The following is a 17,642-nucleotide window of genomic DNA, read 5'->3' as shown; positions in this document are numbered from 1 at the left end:
GCACATCTCTATTTGCCGTAGTGTGGTATCTGTTTTGGACGTGCTACTTCAAAGACAGATATTAGCTGGATTTAGCGAGAATAAAAGCAGCTGGAGGAGCAGAGAAAGGAGCGTCTATCTCAGCTTATGGAGATCATGTGCATCTGATTGAGGGAAGAATTTGTTTGGAAAAAAGGAGAAAGTTTACTTCTGTTGCCATTGCTGCTTTGCACGCAAGCACGAATTTACAGAAGCACACTTTGGGCATTTTCATTTACAGCATCACCTCACATTCACATCTACGTATACAAACAATACACAAAAGTAAAGACAGATATGTTTATGTGCACACACAAATGAACTGTGGGCTGTGGGGTAGACGTCAGACATTACATTACATCGAGTGAATGTGATTTATAAACAGATATTATCATGGCTTATCATACAGAACCAGCTAGTTCAGCTAGAGCAGTGTTCTGCAGTGCGCTCTTCGGCTTCCCATTTCAATAAAGAAACTATTTTGTCACAGCTCATTACCAGTAAATGTTTCACATAGCATCCAGTTCACTGCGGCTCAAAACAAGAAAGCTGGGGCAACAATTCACCAATGAAACACTGTGTTCTTGAATCGATGTGTGTGCAGGCGCATGTGTGATAGGTAAACTGTAAACACTGGAGGAGCGGTATGCCTTACAAGGCCAGAGGGATCTCCCCATGCACTGAGGAATGTTTGTAGGAACGGAGCGATGGGGAGGGGAGCTGGGAGCAGGGAGCTGAGCTATACTGTAGCTGAGATCTGGAAGTTCCAACGGAAAAAGGCTCCAGCTAATAAAATCAGTTACTGTCCTGTAGCCTAGTTTAGGAATCACTGACTGGTACAGAGAGCAGGCGTGGTATGGATGAGCAGGGGAAACAACGCAGGGGGTTGTAAATTCAAAAGAATTGAAACATGTTGAAGAATATTCTGCATGTAAAAGAGGCTTTTGTGTTCAGCTAAAGAAGGTATCTACTGTGGGGGCCATCAGGTTATTTTTTGATTTGATTCAAACGCAATATGTTTACACACTCACACTCTCCATCCACCCTCCCTCAGCTTCTCTCATCCTCTGGTATCTCTTCCTCTTCTCCTCCATCCTCATTGCTTTGCTCTTCCTAATTCCTCCCTTCTTCTCCTCCTTCAGACGGAGCTTCAGGACCTGCTGAAGCCGATTTCGGATCACATCCACGAGATTCAGCACTTCAGGGAACGAAACCGCGGCAGCAACCTCTTCAACCACCTGTCAGCTGTCAGCGAGAGCATCCCCGCGCTAGGCTGGGTTGCTGTGGTAAGGAATACAATCACGCTCTGTCATATACAGAAAGGGACACTTTGCAGGGTGTGTATCAGCATATAGGCACACAAGGACACTCATACAGTAGACACATGTATATAAAGACCGCAAGCTTACTCAAGGGTAATATTGTAAACTATGACTTTAACTAAAACATAAAGCATCCAGGTTCCTGAAATGAAAATAATGCACATGAAAATCTCAAAATATTTAATCGAAGGGACCTTTATGGTTTAAAGGAAATGGGAAGTAATAACCGTTAATCTGTTTGGAGTTTAATGCTGCAGAAGCAAAGAGAGAAAATCCAAGCAACAAATAAACTGATGATACGGGAACATTGACATAAACTATGTCTGTTTAAAGTCGTACTACTTATTTCCAGAAAACTCAACCAGAAATCCAAGTCTGAACCTTAAGTGTAATGATGCAAAAACTAAAATTAAATACATAAAAAAAACTATGATAATGTTGCATATAGACAGAGAACTATAAATAAACTCTGCCTCACATGTTTTTCCTTCCTCCAACACACAGTATTTGTCCCTCTATGTTCCTTCTCATCAGTCTCTGTTTCCCATTAGCACAGAATCTCTCCCTCTGAGTTTTGGGATGAATATCATTCAGTTTAAGATCAAAATTCCTCCTCTTGAGTTCTTAAATAAAAAGCTTTGGCCCTGGCTCGGGTCAGTGTAAGTTTCTGTCAGGAGGGTTTATCAGACATGTCCAACTCAACAACAATGTCATTCTGAGCTCTTCTGCTTTTTACTCTCAAATGAAGACAAATCTGCTGAGAGATGGATAGATATATTTTCCCAAAGCTCTGGAGGAGACCGTTTTGATCTCACAGTGCTTATGTCACACTGACTGCGAGATAAAAGTCTTTCTAATGAACTTTCATCTCTCACAGAGTCAGAAGCCGGGTCCCTATGTGAAGGAGATGAACGATGCCGCCACCTTCTACACCAACAGAGTGCTGAAGGACTACAAGGAAACGTAAATACATCTGCTCAATTTTTCCACAAGCCTTATCATTTACATGTCATGAGGATGTTTTTGTTTTTTTAAAAGTCTGAAAACCAGACAAACCTGAGTAGTCTAAATTGTGACAAAATTGTGACAAAATTGTGACAAAATTTGACGGAAGTTTGTTTTGTTAACCTTGGAAAGACCGGCCTCGCAGTGTTTTTGTGTTTACAAAGAGAAATATAACACAAAGAAAGAAAAAATCTTTGTGCACATTGTTTCGTAGAACCAGAGATTCCTGAAGCTGCAAGACGGACATATAATCAGAAAGAATAAACCAGTAATCTTATATGATAGGGACTCTTCTCTCAGCCCATTAAGATTTATATCAGGGATATTTTATTAACTCTAATAAATCAGCTTACATGAACCTGGTGAAGCACTAAACAAAATATATTACTCTTATCAGTGTTACAGTAATAAAAGATCACTCGATGGTTTGCTGCAAAATGCTTCAACATTGCTCACTTTGTTGACATCGCTGATGCTCAGCAGCTCCACTACCTTTGCTCCCTCCTGCTTTACTGCCTCCCTCATCTTCCTCCCTCCTGTTTTCATCTTATCGTCATATCTTTGTCGCCCGCCCACCCGTCGCGGCCCGCTCTCCCAGCGATAGGCGCCATGTGGACTGGGTGCGCTCCTACCTGTCGATCTGGACCGACATGCAGTCCTTCATCAAACAGCACCACACCACCGGACTGGTGTGGAGCAAGAGCGTGAGTATCTGTTTATTAATGCTTTTCCTATCAAATGCTTCAAATGTAGTAGTTTTTTAAAAAGTTATTATTAATATTAAGTTGTTTTTGTAACACCATGTTATGGACACCATCATCCAATAAGAATGAGGATGTAAATGTGAAGTATGTTTGCACTTGCTCCTCTAGTCATCATCATCATCCTCATCATCCTCTTCTTCTCTAAAAGTTAACAACACACTTGCCTGAAAAACAAGAAATCACTCCTATAACAACTTGTTTATTATCTTAGCTGTGTTTTCATCTAGTTTCCATTCACAGGCCTTGATATTTTTACATCAGAGCCCAAATTAACTCCTACTCTTTGCATACACTTCCATTTTTAGTTATGGAGCAACCGGTTACATAAACCGCTGCAGAGAGCATGAATGAATGAATGAGCTTCTCCTCAGTGGCTGCACCCCATGGTTCTCCATAGAGCTCCCAAAGCCCCTGTCACTCCCACACTCACTTCTGTTTATGGATGTCTGCTCAGGGACCTCTCTGCACTCACACTCTCTAGATCCCAGAGATTACAATGGTTAAAAAAAAAAATCCCTCAATGCACACTTGACCTCCTTCTCTTGTTAGTTACAAGGGTTTCTCACTGCTCATCTCTCACATTTATTCACTCAGGGAAAGCTAGCTGTGTTGCATCTTGGCGTCTAAAATCCAGACGTGAAGTCAAAACTTTCTGAGAATTATGGTTATTCACTCTCATGCTGAGAGTTATACGAGAAGATTGATACCACTCTCATGTCTGTGCAAATGTGAAACTACAGCCAGCAGCAGGTTAGCTTAGCTTAGCTTAGCTTAGCTTAGCTTAGCATAAAAACTGGAATCAGGGGAAAACAATGAGCCAGGCTTTGTCCAAAGGTAACAAAACACGGCAAGACATAGTTTAGCACATAACCCCTTGTAAAACTTAACATGACATATTTAGGCCTAAGTTTTTGTACAGATTGAACAAATGAAATACAAAGTGTTAATTAGGAAACTTTAAAGGTGCTGGTAGGTGAATTTTGTCTGGCTAACTGTTTAGCCCTCTTTCCAGTCTTTATGTTAAGCTAAGCTAATTTGTCAAGAAAACAAATATGTGCACTTCCCAAAATGTTGAACACCTCCTTTAACGTCACAATATTAGATTAAAGCCTAAATTGACAGAAAAAGTTCAACAACTGTGCTAACATGTGTGTTTTCTACATGCAGAAACTTGAGAGCCTGCAGTGGCTGTGTGTGTGTGTCAGCTGTTGTCCCTGCTGTCAGACGACAGAGCTGAAGTGTGTGTGAGGTACACAGTGTGTGTGTGTGTGTGTGTGTGTGTGTGTGTGTGTGTGTGTGTGTGTGTGTGTGTGTGTGTACAAGGATGGGAGTGTGTGCTGCTAACAGGTGGTCCTCAGGGTTTACTTGAATGGAGGTTTTCTTCACAGAAGAACCCCGACAAAGGGCCTGTGTACACATACAGCCCAAGCCGTAACCTAAACTGCAGAGCTGGTCCCCAGTTCAACGCAGCCGTCATCTGCTGCTCAGATAGAGGTTTAGTGACACGCTTATACACTGAGGTGCTCAGGCTGACATATGGAGGTGGCTTTACACACACACAAACTACTGAATTACATTAGTTCCTCAGACCAGACTTAAAGTTAAATATTTCAGCAAACATTACCTACATTAAAAACAAGGGAGCACATTGCCTCTGCTGATAAGGGTTATCCTTATTACATGTTTGACTTCTAACAATGAGTGTACTTGACTATTCAAGTGTTTGTTTCAGCTGTCCCATTTGGGCTCCTGTAGGCAATCTGCGGTAGCCTCTGACCAGGGGACTGTGTTAAGTTGTTTCTGGATGACAAAACTGGAGCACCTCAACTTTGTACACAGTCTAAAGGTGTAAAACTAATAATTATTTTCATCACCAAACAAACTGCTAATTATTCTGTCAAGTATTTAATTATTTGGTCTGTAAAATGTCAGAAAAGGATGAAAAATGCCATCGAAAAGCAGCAAGTCTTCACATTCAATTTTTGCTTGAAATCAACTATTCATTGAATCATTTCAGCTCAAGTCAAAAACAGTGGAAAATGTCTTTGATTGTTCCTCTTATGACGAAGATGTGTATGAAGATTTAAAATGAAACACATCCCAGTGACATGAGTTGTTGTTAGCCAAAAGAAATTACAAAATGACCTTTAAAAAAGCATAAAAAAACCCTTAACAAAGCACACACAAGCAGCCATGAACACAGGGAAGCAGTCAGACAGTTTTACAGCCATGCATGAACACACACACACACACACACACACACACACACACGCAAACACACACACACACACGCTGGTTCTAATCCAGTGGCATGCACTGAGCTAGTGTAACAGCTCTGCATTGTTCATCTATGATATGCACGACACATGTGCCTCATGTCAAAGGTCAAATAGTCTCAGCTGTGATCAGAAGTGTGTAATGTGTCAGTTCAACCGACTGAACCCCTGATAGGTGTGTGTGTCTGTGTCTGGCAGCTGTGCAAGGCCTTCAGACAGCAAGTGTGTGTGCGTGTGTCTATGTGTGTGTGTGTGTGTGTGTGTGTGTGTGTGTGTGTGTGTGTGTGTGTGTATGTATGTCAGTGTGTGGTTCTTCTCACTGTCGCAGTCAATAGATGCCTGTTCATGTTTACTGTACACTGTACAAATTCATATAGGCCACATATATTCAGTTTACAATGATTTAAAACACTGAAAAGCAGCATATCCCCACATTTAAAAATCAGAAACCAGATAATATTTGGCGTGTTTGTGTGATAAAGCAGCTCAAGTTATGAGCTGCTTTGTGTATGAAATGATGCAAAAGGAACATTTCCAATTTTTTTGAATTGGTGCAGCCATATAATACAAGGAATCTTGGGTTTAAATTTTTCACTCAGTGTAAACGTCATATAAGTTCAATAGAACTGGAACAAGGTGATACAGAATAAATATTGGGTGCTGACAGGAAAAAGATGGGTTTTAACAACTTTAAAGGGAAATAAAAATGCCTCCCCATCATCTAAAACCACTTGTGTGCTAAATTTACTCAGGACATAATCACAAACCATGATCTGTCACATCCAATGTTGTCTAGAGTAAAAAGGCATCAATACTCGCCGAAAACTTTAATATATTTCTTGTGCAATACTCCCCCTGCTGGACATTTTTTATTGCTACAGTTGTTATCTACAAAACACCTGTTGCTGTTCTGTGTTTTCTCTTGTGAAAAGCTCACAATGCCAAAATGCAATGCCAGTACTTAAAATGTGACTTTCTTCATCCCCCAGGGCCCCATTGCTCCACCTTCCCTGTTTGAGCACTGCACCGCCCCCAGTGCTCCCTGTCTTCCACCTCTTCCTCCTCCACCTGGCCCACCTCCGGTCCTCAAGGATGATGACTCCCACCCTCAGGCGGGGGACAGAGCAGCGGCACAGCACTCGGCACTATTCGCTCAGCTCAACCAGGGCATGGACATCACCAAAGGTGGGTTCAGTCAGAGGGCCAAAGAGCGGAGGAAATCACTTCATCGTGTCATGTTCAGTCCTCCTAATGTCCATGATGTCCTCATGATGCAGGTGAACTAAATGTGCTTATGTGCTAATAAAATGTGACTGTTTTAGGCAACAAATTAAATAAATTAAACAAAATCAAAATGGGTTTTGTATTTGTCACAGGAATTATTCCAACATGTAGGAAGATGTGATTTACAAAATCATATTACTTATTTAAATACAAATGTTATAGAGTTTGGTAAGTTAAAAAGTTCTCAGGTGGGTGGGGTCACGCTGGAGGAATTAAGACAGATGACCTCAACATTGTCTAAAATCCTTGCTATTGCCCTGCATGTGCACACAGTACATACTGTAATTCCCCTGTGTCTATAGGTTTGAAGCATGTATCAGATAAACAGAAGACCCATAAGAACGCAAATCTGCGCTCTCAAGCAGCAGAGACAAAAACCAAAACCAAGTCCTCAGGGACTGCGAACGCACCGAGAGCAGCCACCCAGAAAAAACCCCCTCTGCTGGAGCTGGAGGGGAAGAAATGGAGGGTGGTAGGTGAAATGTTTACTTGATCTTTCAGGAATTATTCCCAAAAGGAAGATGCTATTTTTTATGTGGTGGGTCAGCCAATATCATTTGAAATAATACAGACTATTTAACAATTACAGACTATTGATTGGATCTGTTCCCTTGTTGTTGCAGGAAAACTATGAGCAGAAACACGACCTGTTGATTGACGAGACGGAGCTCAAACAGGTGGTCTACGTTTTCAATTGTAACAACTCCACCTTGAAGGTTAAGGGCAAAATTAACTCAATCATCGTAGGTGAGTTGCCTCCAAGCAAACTGAAAATATTGTTTTTGTGATTACATCTTTGATCAGCCATTATAGTTTTCTATCTTATCCCACACATGTTCACACTTAGACAACTGTAAGAAGCTGGGTCTGGTTTTTGAGAACGTGGTCGGGATTGTGGAGATCATCAACTCCAAGGCAATTCAGTTACAGGTCAGTTAAGCGTAGACAAAAAGTGCAAACATACATCTGAGTTGCTTTGAATGCAAGTGCCAACCAAATTTCACAATTTAAGGCTATAGGGCCTCTAATTAAACTAATTAAGGGTCTTAATGTACATAATGTAGGAATTTCAATTGACTTTATGGCTTTGAATGCAGTTGTCATCTGGGTTATATCCTCATTTTTTCAGTTTGGTTTATTTATTTGTGTATTAATTGTGTTCTGTGTTTCTGTTACAGGTGTTGGGAAGAGTTCCCACTATGTCCATCAACAAGACAGAGGGCTGCCAGGTTTACCTGAGTAAGGACTCCCTGAACTGTGACATTGTCAGTGCCAAGAGCTCTGAGATGAACATCATGGTACCCCAAGGAGATGATGATTATGTAAGATATACATATAAGGGGAAAGGAGAGAAAACTATGCTTGGCTTTCTTTAATGACCTCTGAACGTGTATTTTTGGTTCTTAAAGTTTTCATGTGTGGTTGTATTACAGAGGGAGTTTCCAGTCCCGGAGCAGTTCAAGACTTTTTGGGACGGTTCCAAACTGGTGACAGAACCCACTGAGATCGCAGGTTGATTTGATGATTCATCATCTTCCTCTTTCCATCCCCCTGAGTTTATAGAATTTCAGAGATATAAAAGGGATTTTCTTTGCAGGCACTGTAACACACACTATTGATCCAGTCACTATGGCTGTTACTTCATGAAATGCTTCTAGGGCACTTTGATTGAAATGAAGTGTTCAATAAGATTTTTCCTTTCTACAAAACAAATCCCCACAGAATATGGAATATCTAAAGTTTAAATCACACAAACCCAGTATTTTTAACCTCTCTTAGATTTCTGTGCCATAGCAATAAAGGCATTTATGTAAGACTATGTAACTGTTGAAATATAGAGATCCTTATACAATCTTCTCATCAAAATCTTATTATCCTGTAAATATTTTCTCTATTACCATCATTATTACCGTACTTTATCCACAGTCATCGCTGTTTCACTGTATGAGAGCTAAAGCACACATTAGACCACAGCAGCAATGATATTTAACAGAAAAAACTAAAGAGGACGTAACATGCACATTCAACTTTCAGTGGCCAAGAAGAACTCAAAGGTCAATTTGCTACTTTTCTATCAAATTAAGTGCACTTCAGTTACCTCTTTAAACATGTATATTGCATGGTAGTCTTGCAGTACTGTTTCACTTAGTGAAACTAAGTTTATGCAAGTGTTCAATATATTTTTCCATTAATACCAGATGCTGTCTTTGTTGTTAGTGCATAATACATACAGTAATGATTGATGTTCTGCAGGAGACATGAAATCAACTGGTCGAAATAATTAATCAAGTGCTTGGCTACTAATTTCTTTTATGATTTAAAATACTGACAGTAGTGGTAACGTTTACACTTGAGCACTTCCTAGTCTCTTTATTTCTTTGTACATCACTCTATTTTGTACTAAGATGGCACCAGCATAGGGGAGAAGATAGTGTACACCACCAATGCTTTTCAAAACGTTTAATTTACATGAAAACAATTTGTTGTCATTGTCTATCATTTTTCAAATAAAATCAAAACTCTCAGTTCTGGCTTGTTCGTGTTATTACAAATAAAATTATCTACAGAAGAAGAGGGGTGAGAGGACAACCACAGAGAGGAGTATCAATATTTTCCGGAGGCGCAAGGTGAGTGAGTCAGGTTGATACAGAAACAACAAGAGTTTCCTGTTTTGTCAAATTTTAAAAAGTAAAGATTTACAGTCCACAAACCGCAAGACCTGTTATGACTTTCAAATGCTTCCTTTCAGTGTTTGATCACCACATTTCCTTGAGAGTCTTGAGTAAAGAGCATGTCATCTTCCTCGTCCTCCACATAAGACTTGTAGGCACTAGATGTCACAACCACAGTGCTTATGTTGCTTTGATCTTTGAGAGGACTCCTGACTCGCTGACCTCTATGTGCCATCACCCTGAAGCCTACAGAGTCCTGGGTGAACAACATGGCCAAACTGTCTTCATCAACCTCCCTGCTTTGCTGCTGTGGCGGTGCTCGTTTTTTAAAAGGAGAGCTGCTCGGTTTTGTCCATCCGAACTGTGAGATGTAGCTCTCTTCTTTATCAGCCTTCTTCCACAGTTGATTTGCGGTGTGTTTTCGAGGTGATGCAGTTTTTGGTTCTGTCCATTCGTGATTTGAAAGAAGTTCCGTATGAGCGAAAAGTGAGTGCTTACTTGGGGACCTAGAATGCAAAATGCTGCTGTTTTCTTTGTCATCCCCCACTTGAGAAGAATGAAAGTGTTTAAGGGATTTTTGAGTCGAGGTTCTCCCCTTCAGATCCATCTGAACTCTAAAGGCCTCCTCACTCTGTAGACTGTCTGGGACACTTGGATCAGAGTCGTTGACGTTCGCCGTAGTGGTGTTTTTCTGACTAGTCAGGTAAAACTCACTGTCAGAATATTGGCTATAGGTGAGCAGTGGGTCCTGACTCCATGCCTGTGGAGGAGGCTGACTATCACCTGGTAATGAGGACGTATCAATGCACCTTTTCTTACACTGTGGTGGTTTAAACTCCTCAGACTGCTCTTCCTCAGACTCACAGCGCATGTTTTGAGAAGGTGTATAGCTTGCTTCGCCTTTCTCCTGGCACACTGTTGCCCCAGGCTCAGGCTCAGTCACATTTTCACTATTCCACTCACAATCCACACCAGGCTCAGAATCGGGCTTTTCAAGACTTGTTTCTCGTCTTCGTTTTGTCCCTGATGCAACAGGCGCAGGTTCAGTTGGGGGAGATGCTGAGGAGGAGGAGGACAGCGCTGGATCCATGTTTGGTACTTCAGAAGTAGACATCTTATTGAGAACTTTTGGCAGAAGAAATAAGCAAGCATTTAGTTCACACAAAAAGATATGGACAGTGGCAATTTATTCAAGCAAGTCTAGCCTTTTGCAGCTTTACCAGCTTCTGACTGATTTTTCTGAGGACGATAATAATCCTAAAACAGTGTCTTGACAGCCTGATGGCGCTAGAGTTTTAGCTACTTACCTCTGTGTTGAGGTGTGAAGAAGGCTGATATAGAACTCTGTTTGGTCTTTGGCATTTCTATTTTGGTCTGAGTAAAGTTGAGAGCCACAGCCAAACTGTATCCTCCACCGTCAGCGAATGGGTTCAGCAGTTTAGAAATGGGACGGGTGTGACGTTTCTGAAACATAATATGTGCAGAATGAAATATGGTCCTTGTATAATAACAGGCTATTGATAAGATAGTGTTTACTTAGTAATTGTGATACATGCAATAAATCACTGCTTTATTGAGAGGTAACAAAATAGCCAGTTAGTGAGAATTTAAAGACAGTTTCCACAGTTACCCGATTAGCTTTTCCTTTAAGTTGCACTGTGTCCAGCCAAACACCACACTCCTCTTGAGTAGAGGTCTGCAATGCTGTCTTGGAGGTCTTCATGGTGGAAAATGAAGAAATATCTACAATACATTAAATAAAAAGATATTTTGTGAATAGGATAAACTAGACAATCATATGAAAGAGTGTCGCAGTAGGATTTATCAGCAGCAGTATTATATTCCTGTTATATTGTTTTCACACACTATTTGTATGTTTTTGTATGTCTTATTTCTCTTACATCAGCTTATTGTTTTTGTGACTTATTTTATATCAATTCACACTATTGCAGTTTATTAAGTCTAAGTTACATGATTGGCATTAGCCCTCAGGTAGCTAACTTCGCTAACAGCTAGGTGGTATTTATTAATCATAACATTATTTAAGCTTGCCATACAACGCAGAACGATCATGTCATATTTGAACTGACCTCATAAAGTTGCGCAGGGTTGTCTTGGGCTTTCCTTTGCCGTTATTTAAACCTATATAACTTAGTTAATTGTCTTTCTGTTTAGAAATTCGTCCTCGTTTCTGTTTGTTTGAGTCTGGCGCCTTGACGAGGGGCTGCTGATGACGTTTGACTTGGTAAAACTATTTTTAAAATAGTCAAAGCTTAAAAGCCCTTCTTTATTGAACCAGCTCCGTCAAAATGAAAGGTGTCAATAGCCCAATAAATAAGCTACTTTTGTTTAATACGCTAGTATTAATCTTAAAAGGTATTCATTTTTAGTAAGGCGCGATGGACACCTAATATTTTTCACGTATGCTGGTCCTCGGAGGAGGGTGTGTTTACATTGACGTCAAAGCAGTTTGCCGAGAGGGTGAGTAAAGTGTCTTTTAATTTCACAGATTAAACACTGACATTGAAGTAACAAAAAAAGCTCCTAGCTCTTTCTACAGTAATGGTCGCTAATACAAAGTCTGACGCTTACAAACAACTACCTGTATGGGCTAGTTGTAATTAATCATAAAGGAAGTGCCGACGAGCTAGCCTCAACAGCTAACTTCGGGCTAGCTAGTTCGACAAAACAAGACACTGAAGGCAGTTGATCTTTCTTCAACGGGAAGATTTTCCTCTTATCCCCAGTGGGTCTGATTTTTGGGGTAAATGTCAATGCATAGGGAAAACATTTTTACACTGAGGTGTTATTTAACTACTGTAGCCAGCCACTCGATATCTGGTATACGCTGTTCATTAGTTCAGTCGTCCCAGAGGTTGGACACAAAAGAAACTAACGTTGAGGATAAGGCTGTAACTGACGATTAATTTCATTATCGATGAGTCTGACGCTTCTTTTCTTGATTAATCAAATAATGTCTCTAAAGGTTTTCAAAATGTTAGAAAATAGTCCAAAATGCCAATCACAAAGTCCTCAAGCCTTAGGTGAAATGTATCTTCACATTGTTTATTTTACAGTCCAAAATCCATAGGTATTAAATTTACTATTACATTTAATAAGACAATGAAAATTGCAGAAAATCCCCGCAAAAGACAAGCTAGAGCTGAGAAAAGTTTGGAATTTTTGCTGGATAAATAACTGAAATGATTAAATGATTATCAATATAGTTGCCAAATGTTTTACTGTTGATCGACTAATCAGTTAATCTATTAATCGCCTAATCATTCCAGCTCTAGTTCAGGATTTCATTTCTGATTTAGCTCTGACACATGGTATAAAACCTGATTGAGAACCTGTGTAAGTGTTGATCGAACAAATTATATTATATAAACAATAATAAACAATATTATGTTGCAGTGCTCTAAATATCTTTGAACACTTTTGGCTTCTTGACAGGCCACCTGAATCCTGATACATCTCTTGTAGTCTTAACAATAGTCACACATAACATACTTGGTATTCGCTGTGTGTTAAACAGTTTTTTATAATGTTAGTGGAGAAACAAGTGAGTACAGCATTAACACGTTAGAGGTTGTATTAACACGTTTTCAGTCTAACAAAGCTCTCCTTATATCTTATTGACATTAAATACTAGAAATGATAATCCAAAAGATGTCTTTAACTCTTTCTAAAAACCTGCAAGCACTATTTGCTTGTTTCTACACTCCCGTGCAGTATTTTAGAGCAGTTCCTGCAGGTGACACACATCTGACATAAGTATTAGTACACACCTATGAGTCAGGACAGTCCGGACTAAGGAAAAAAAAGCATTTGAAATGGGACACAAATAGATAAAATTGTGAAAAGGCTTATTCGTTAACTTTGTCTGTACCAGATGAAGACATGTTTTGCTATTTTTGTTAAGTTTGGCTGGGTGTTTTTGGTCACAATTTATGAATCAGTTAGAAAAATTGTAACATAAATGTTTTTGCAGATACAATTCTGATACATCGGCATCATGTTCCATGGGATACCAGTTACAGGAGGTGTAGGGGGAGGTAAGACATTCAAATGGATCTAATATCTACAATTTAGGTATTCAGATTGTAGAAGCATTATTCAGTAAATGCCAACAAATATCACTCAAAACATGTAATTATTTTTTCTCTCAGCTCCAGCCAATAAACCTGAGTTATATGAGGTAAATATTACTATTTTTATGTTTTAATTTCAGTTTGGAAAGCATATTTTTTCTGTATAAATTTAAATGTAATGCAGCTATTAATGAAATTCAAATTATCTGATTATATCTTTTTGTCGTTGAAATTTGACATTTGACATTTTACTTGTTAGCCAGAGTAAGTCTTTCACCACAAATCATATTTTTTCAGGAAGTGAAATTATACAAAAATGCAAGGGAACGAGAGAAGTAAGTGTCAGATACATTTCCAATTACCACCCTAATATGAATGTGCTTTAACCAAGGGATTCATAATCTTGCCAGTGCTGTAACGCTTCATTTTTAACCATGTTTCTAAAGGTATGATAACATGGCAGAGTTGTTTGCTGTTGTCAAGACCCTGCAAGCCCTGGAGAAGGCTTACATCAAAGACTGTGTAACACCTAATGAGTGAGTTATACATGAGTTTATATGTTGTGTTGAAAAGACAGACAAAAATACCACCTGTAACTTTGATAGTATGTTTTTATTAATGTGGAGGATTTGTCTGTTTCAGGTACACTGCTTCCTGTTCCAGACTCTTGGTTCAGTATAAGGCTGCTTTCAAACAGGTACAGGGCTCTGACGTGGGCTCCATCGACGACTTCTGCAGGAAGTACAGAGTGAGTTCTGAGTTGGAGTGCAAATCATATTTTGACCCACGTGACCAACCAAAGTTATTAGATTTTATTTCTGTGGTGCTGCCTTAGTAAGGATCTTGCTCTTGTCGTTTTGTCCCCCAGCTTGATTGCCCACTAGCCATGGAAAGGATTAAGGAGGATCGGCCAATCACCATCAAGGATGACAAGGGCAATCTGAACCGCTGCATTGCAGATATTGTTTCTGTACGTCCTCTCTCCCCTCCTTCATACTAAACACTCAGTTCAAACTGGAGGCTTATTTTGGACGTGTGCCAGAATAAGAATTGTTGTAGTCCTATTTTTGATTAAATGATTTAGTGTGTTCAGTTGGAGCACTAAGTGGCTGAAGCTGTTTCACTTCATTTGGCTCATCCTCTGGTCAGTCATTGAAGAATGTGATTGGGTGATTGCCAGCTGTATCCACAGCCAAATTTTAACTCAACTAATAAAATCAGACGAACTAACAAAATCAGCAGACATGTAGTGGGATTAGCAAAGACTATGTGCCCTGTTTGTGATCCTAAAAAAAAACTTATATTTCTTGTTTCTGACTGGAAGTTTGAAAATCTGTTGAATATTGTCTCATTGTATGTTCGCTCATCTTTTCCAACCTTCAGCTCTTCATCACTGTGATGGACAAGCTGAGACTGGAGATCAGGGCAATGGACGAGGTAAATGGGAAAAGGGCAGACTGTTGGCATACTCATCATACTATTTGCTTAAGTGGATACCTGACACTTGTTTTCCTTTGGTCCAGATCCAGCCAGACCTGAGGGAGCTGATGGAAACCATGAACAGAATGAGCAACATGCCTCCAGACTCAGAGGCTAAGGACAAAGTCAGCCTCTGGTTAGTTACCCTGGGCCACTCACTGTTTATATATTTAAGCCTTATGCCAGTTCAGTGTAGGATGCTATTTGCTGTATGCAACTTTAGTCACAGTGTCACACACATACCTGCTTCAGGTGGGAATGGTTGTGCAGAGAGTTAAAAAAAAAAAAGAAGTAAACTAACACAACTTTCACTAATAAACATTTTCAGCAGACTGTTGGTCATGTGTAAATGCTGTATAATACATCAGACCAAACCTGGGGCAAGAGCCCTCTTATTCAACTTGCCTTACTTATTTCTATATAATTGTGTGTAATAGGGGGAACACAACATTTTTTCATGAGTGGGTCACATAGCAACTGCTGATTAAGTAATCTATCTTGTAATCTAGATAATGTTCAAGCATGGGGCAAAAGGCTGCAAGTGTCCAACAGTACATACAATAGTAGGGTTAATATAGATAAATTAATAGTTAACATACAGTAGCTGCACTCCCTGGCATGTTGATTAAGTACACCTGCTCAGTCTAATGCATATCAGGACAACAGCTCTGACACATATCCTACCTTAATGAAGCTTATCATGTGAAGTTTTTCTTAAAACTTTCCAAGAAGTGTTATTTCTACTATATATTTATTACTGAGGTTATAGTTAGTGGTGCTGTTGTACTATATGCTGGAAGGTGTTTCTAATTTTCTTCCCGCCTCTTGTCACATTAGACCACTGCTAACTGCAACCTCAATAATAAACATGTAGTTAAACCTGTCTGACAGCGTCAATCAAAACTGCACATTGTTATCTTTTTTAATGTAGATTTTATGGCAGAGCTGTTGCATTCGATCAGATTTCACAGGTGTACCTCATCAAATAGTCTGAGATCGCCCTATGATGGCACTACTGAGCAGTGTAGCTCAATGGAGTGGAGCTCAATCTGAGAGCTTGTGTTGAAGCATCACAAACCTGGAGTTTTTCTCTGGTCACTCCTTTGTTCTGAGAGTCTCTGAAATTCAACTTCAGAGACTCCACATGTTCATTTGTAAGTGTGAGGGAGCACAGCATTCAATTCGCAATGCAAATTTCACAATGTACTGTATCAGGTATATTATCATTATAATACCTGTTCTTTGAAAAGTATTACAAAGAGGCGTGGAACTTGACCTTTCCTTGATTTTTGCGTATAAGTAAGACCATTTCTGTAGTGGTTAAAATGGCTGCACTGATCCCTAATAGCATTGCATTTACGCCATTCCATTATAAGAACAGTTACATTAATAACACTTAATGTAAACATAGGATACGTTTTGTCTTAATTGTCATCTTTCTTGACCTTTTCTCATCAGGTTGACCACCCTCAGCAGCATGTCGGCCTCAGACGAATTGGATGATAATCAGGTGCGCCAGATGCTGTTTGACCTTGAGTCGGCCTACAACGCCTTCAACCGCTTCCTCCACTCCTCTTAAAGCATCCCTCCATTATAAATCCATGTGTCTGAAATTGTGACTTTAATACCTATTAAGTTAAAAAAAAAAAAAGCTCCACTTTCTCCTCATGTTTATTGGTCGGAAGTGGATTTAAGTCTGGGGACAGGGTCTCTCTTTCCTGCTTCTCCTTTCTGTCTCTACATTTGTTCCCTGTGTCTTTATCCATGTTGTGTACAATTCAAAGTTCACCACCTTGTAGCGTATACTCCACTGTTTGTGGTACATCGTGCTGCTTGCAGCCTTGCCCGCCGGGCTCTTCCTGTGCTGTGAGATGCTCCATTGGCCTGTTTTCTAGCCAAACCTGTGTGATGAATCCTTTAACACTGGCTGTTTATTCTGATCTTGACAAAACAATTTACTTCTAACTTTGTACTGTAATTTCAAAAAATGTCTAATTTTATACTTAAGTTTTGCAGAGCACCAACAGAGAAGCATGAATCAATTATATTGGGCAAATTCTGCACATGAAGAAAAGGTTGCAACAGCCAAAGCCTTTGTATTATTGGAAAGATGAATATATATATTTTTTCTTTTTGGTACCCTAAAACTATCTGCCGCCTGGAGACATGTTTTGTTCTGTGTACCGTGATTGTTTTCTATTACACAAGTTTTTACTGTAGAAGCCTACAATAGACTTTGTCAATAGAGTGAATGAAGCTGACATACGTAACATCTGCTCTGTCTGTCAATTAACTGATAAAATGAAGCTGAAATATTTGTTTGGACTCTGAAGATGATTAGACTGCACTTCAAATTAATCTTTATATTGAAGCTATGGTAGGAGGAAATGGTTTATGTTCATCATTTTGTCTATTTGTATACGTTTGGTCTTCTGTTAACATGCTTAATCCATATTTCCTTTAGAAGTGAGGGTTTGGCCACATTAAGTGGGCAAAAGAGAGGTGGTCACACCCCCTCCTTGTTTTGCTTACTAAATATGTTTCAACTCTCAAACAGCATTAGGGAGAACATATTTATTAAGAATTATCATTGTAAATAATAGTTTGATTTTTAAATAAAAGCATGTAACATCTTTTTAGAAATAAAGTTTAAAAATCTATCTCCACCTTTGTGTCTGTTGTGTGTGAAAAAAAAATGTATTAGCTAAACTAATACTAACTGTCCCCA

The 17,642-nt window shown here is 39.5% G+C and overlaps 3 protein-coding genes across 3 annotated transcripts in view; 2 read left to right on the top strand and 1 right to left on the bottom strand.

The window, feature by feature from the left end:
* cap2 (cyclase associated actin cytoskeleton regulatory protein 2) overlaps positions 1–9,194 on the top strand; it is a 20,851-nt gene extending 11,657 nt beyond the window's left edge. The window contains exons 5-13 of the mRNA XM_023412192.2: positions 1,161–1,304; positions 2,218–2,303; positions 2,944–3,049; positions 6,375–6,570; positions 6,972–7,141; positions 7,293–7,416; positions 7,517–7,599; positions 7,848–7,991; positions 8,103–9,194. Coding sequence (XP_023267960.1) covers positions 1,161–1,304; positions 2,218–2,303; positions 2,944–3,049; positions 6,375–6,570; positions 6,972–7,141; positions 7,293–7,416; positions 7,517–7,599; positions 7,848–7,991; positions 8,103–8,186 — 1,137 coding nt within the window. The 3' untranslated portion in view covers positions 8,187–9,194. The remainder of the gene's footprint in view (positions 1–1,160; positions 1,305–2,217; positions 2,304–2,943; positions 3,050–6,374; positions 6,571–6,971; positions 7,142–7,292; positions 7,417–7,516; positions 7,600–7,847; positions 7,992–8,102) is intronic.
* On the bottom strand, positions 9,013–11,551 carry aunip (aurora kinase A and ninein interacting protein). The gene is made up of 4 exons (XM_023412193.2): positions 11,432–11,551; positions 10,972–11,084; positions 10,649–10,805; positions 9,013–10,466 (listed from the first exon to the last, which is right to left on the bottom strand). Exons 2-4 carry the CDS (start codon positions 11,062–11,064, stop codon positions 9,415–9,417), a joined length of 1,302 nt encoding a protein of 433 aa, XP_023267961.1. The 5' UTR covers positions 11,065–11,084; positions 11,432–11,551; the 3' UTR covers positions 9,013–9,414.
* Positions 11,552–11,746: 195 nt separating this feature from the next.
* On the top strand, positions 11,747–17,574 carry vps28 (VPS28 subunit of ESCRT-I). The gene is made up of 10 exons (XM_023412354.2): positions 11,747–11,822; positions 13,336–13,399; positions 13,514–13,542; positions 13,733–13,770; positions 13,882–13,971; positions 14,078–14,183; positions 14,304–14,405; positions 14,819–14,872; positions 14,959–15,050; positions 16,373–17,574. The coding sequence occupies exons 2-10, from the start codon at positions 13,360–13,362 to the stop codon at positions 16,491–16,493; spliced, it is 672 nt and encodes a 223-aa protein (XP_023268122.1). The 5' UTR covers positions 11,747–11,822; positions 13,336–13,359; the 3' UTR covers positions 16,494–17,574.
* Positions 17,575–17,642: the final 68 nt, after the last annotated feature.

Source organism: Seriola lalandi, unplaced genomic scaffold (genome assembly GCF_002814215.2).
Source record: "Seriola lalandi dorsalis isolate HSWRI2012SDOR001 ecotype SW California unplaced genomic scaffold, Sedor1 jcf7180002054476, whole genome shotgun sequence".
Taxonomy (NCBI): domain Eukaryota; kingdom Metazoa; phylum Chordata; class Actinopteri; order Carangiformes; family Carangidae; genus Seriola; species Seriola lalandi.
This window is presented reverse-complemented; position numbering and strand designations above follow the sequence as displayed.

Bases quoted from the DNA above. Each gene is read 5' to 3' on its own strand.
- aunip (XM_023412193.2), bottom strand. From the start codon at position 11,064: ATGAAGACCTCCAAGACAGCATTGCAGACCTCTACTCAAGAGGAGTGT. The intron at 10,806-10,971 runs GTAACTGTGGAA...ATTATGTTTCAG, and splicing joins TTAAAGGAAAAGCTAATCGG to AAACGTCACACCCGTCCCAT. The intron at 10,467-10,648 runs GTAAGTAGCTAA...TTCTGCCAAAAG, and splicing joins CTTCACACCTCAACACAGAG to TTCTCAATAAGATGTCTACT.
- vps28 (XM_023412354.2), top strand. From the start codon at position 13,360: ATGTTCCATGGGATACCAGTTACAGGAGGTGTAGGGGGAG. The intron at 13,771-13,881 runs GTAAGTGTCAGA...ATGTTTCTAAAG, and splicing joins AATGCAAGGGAACGAGAGAA to GTATGATAACATGGCAGAGT. The intron at 14,873-14,958 runs GTAAATGGGAAA...CCTTTGGTCCAG, and splicing joins AGATCAGGGCAATGGACGAG to ATCCAGCCAGACCTGAGGGA.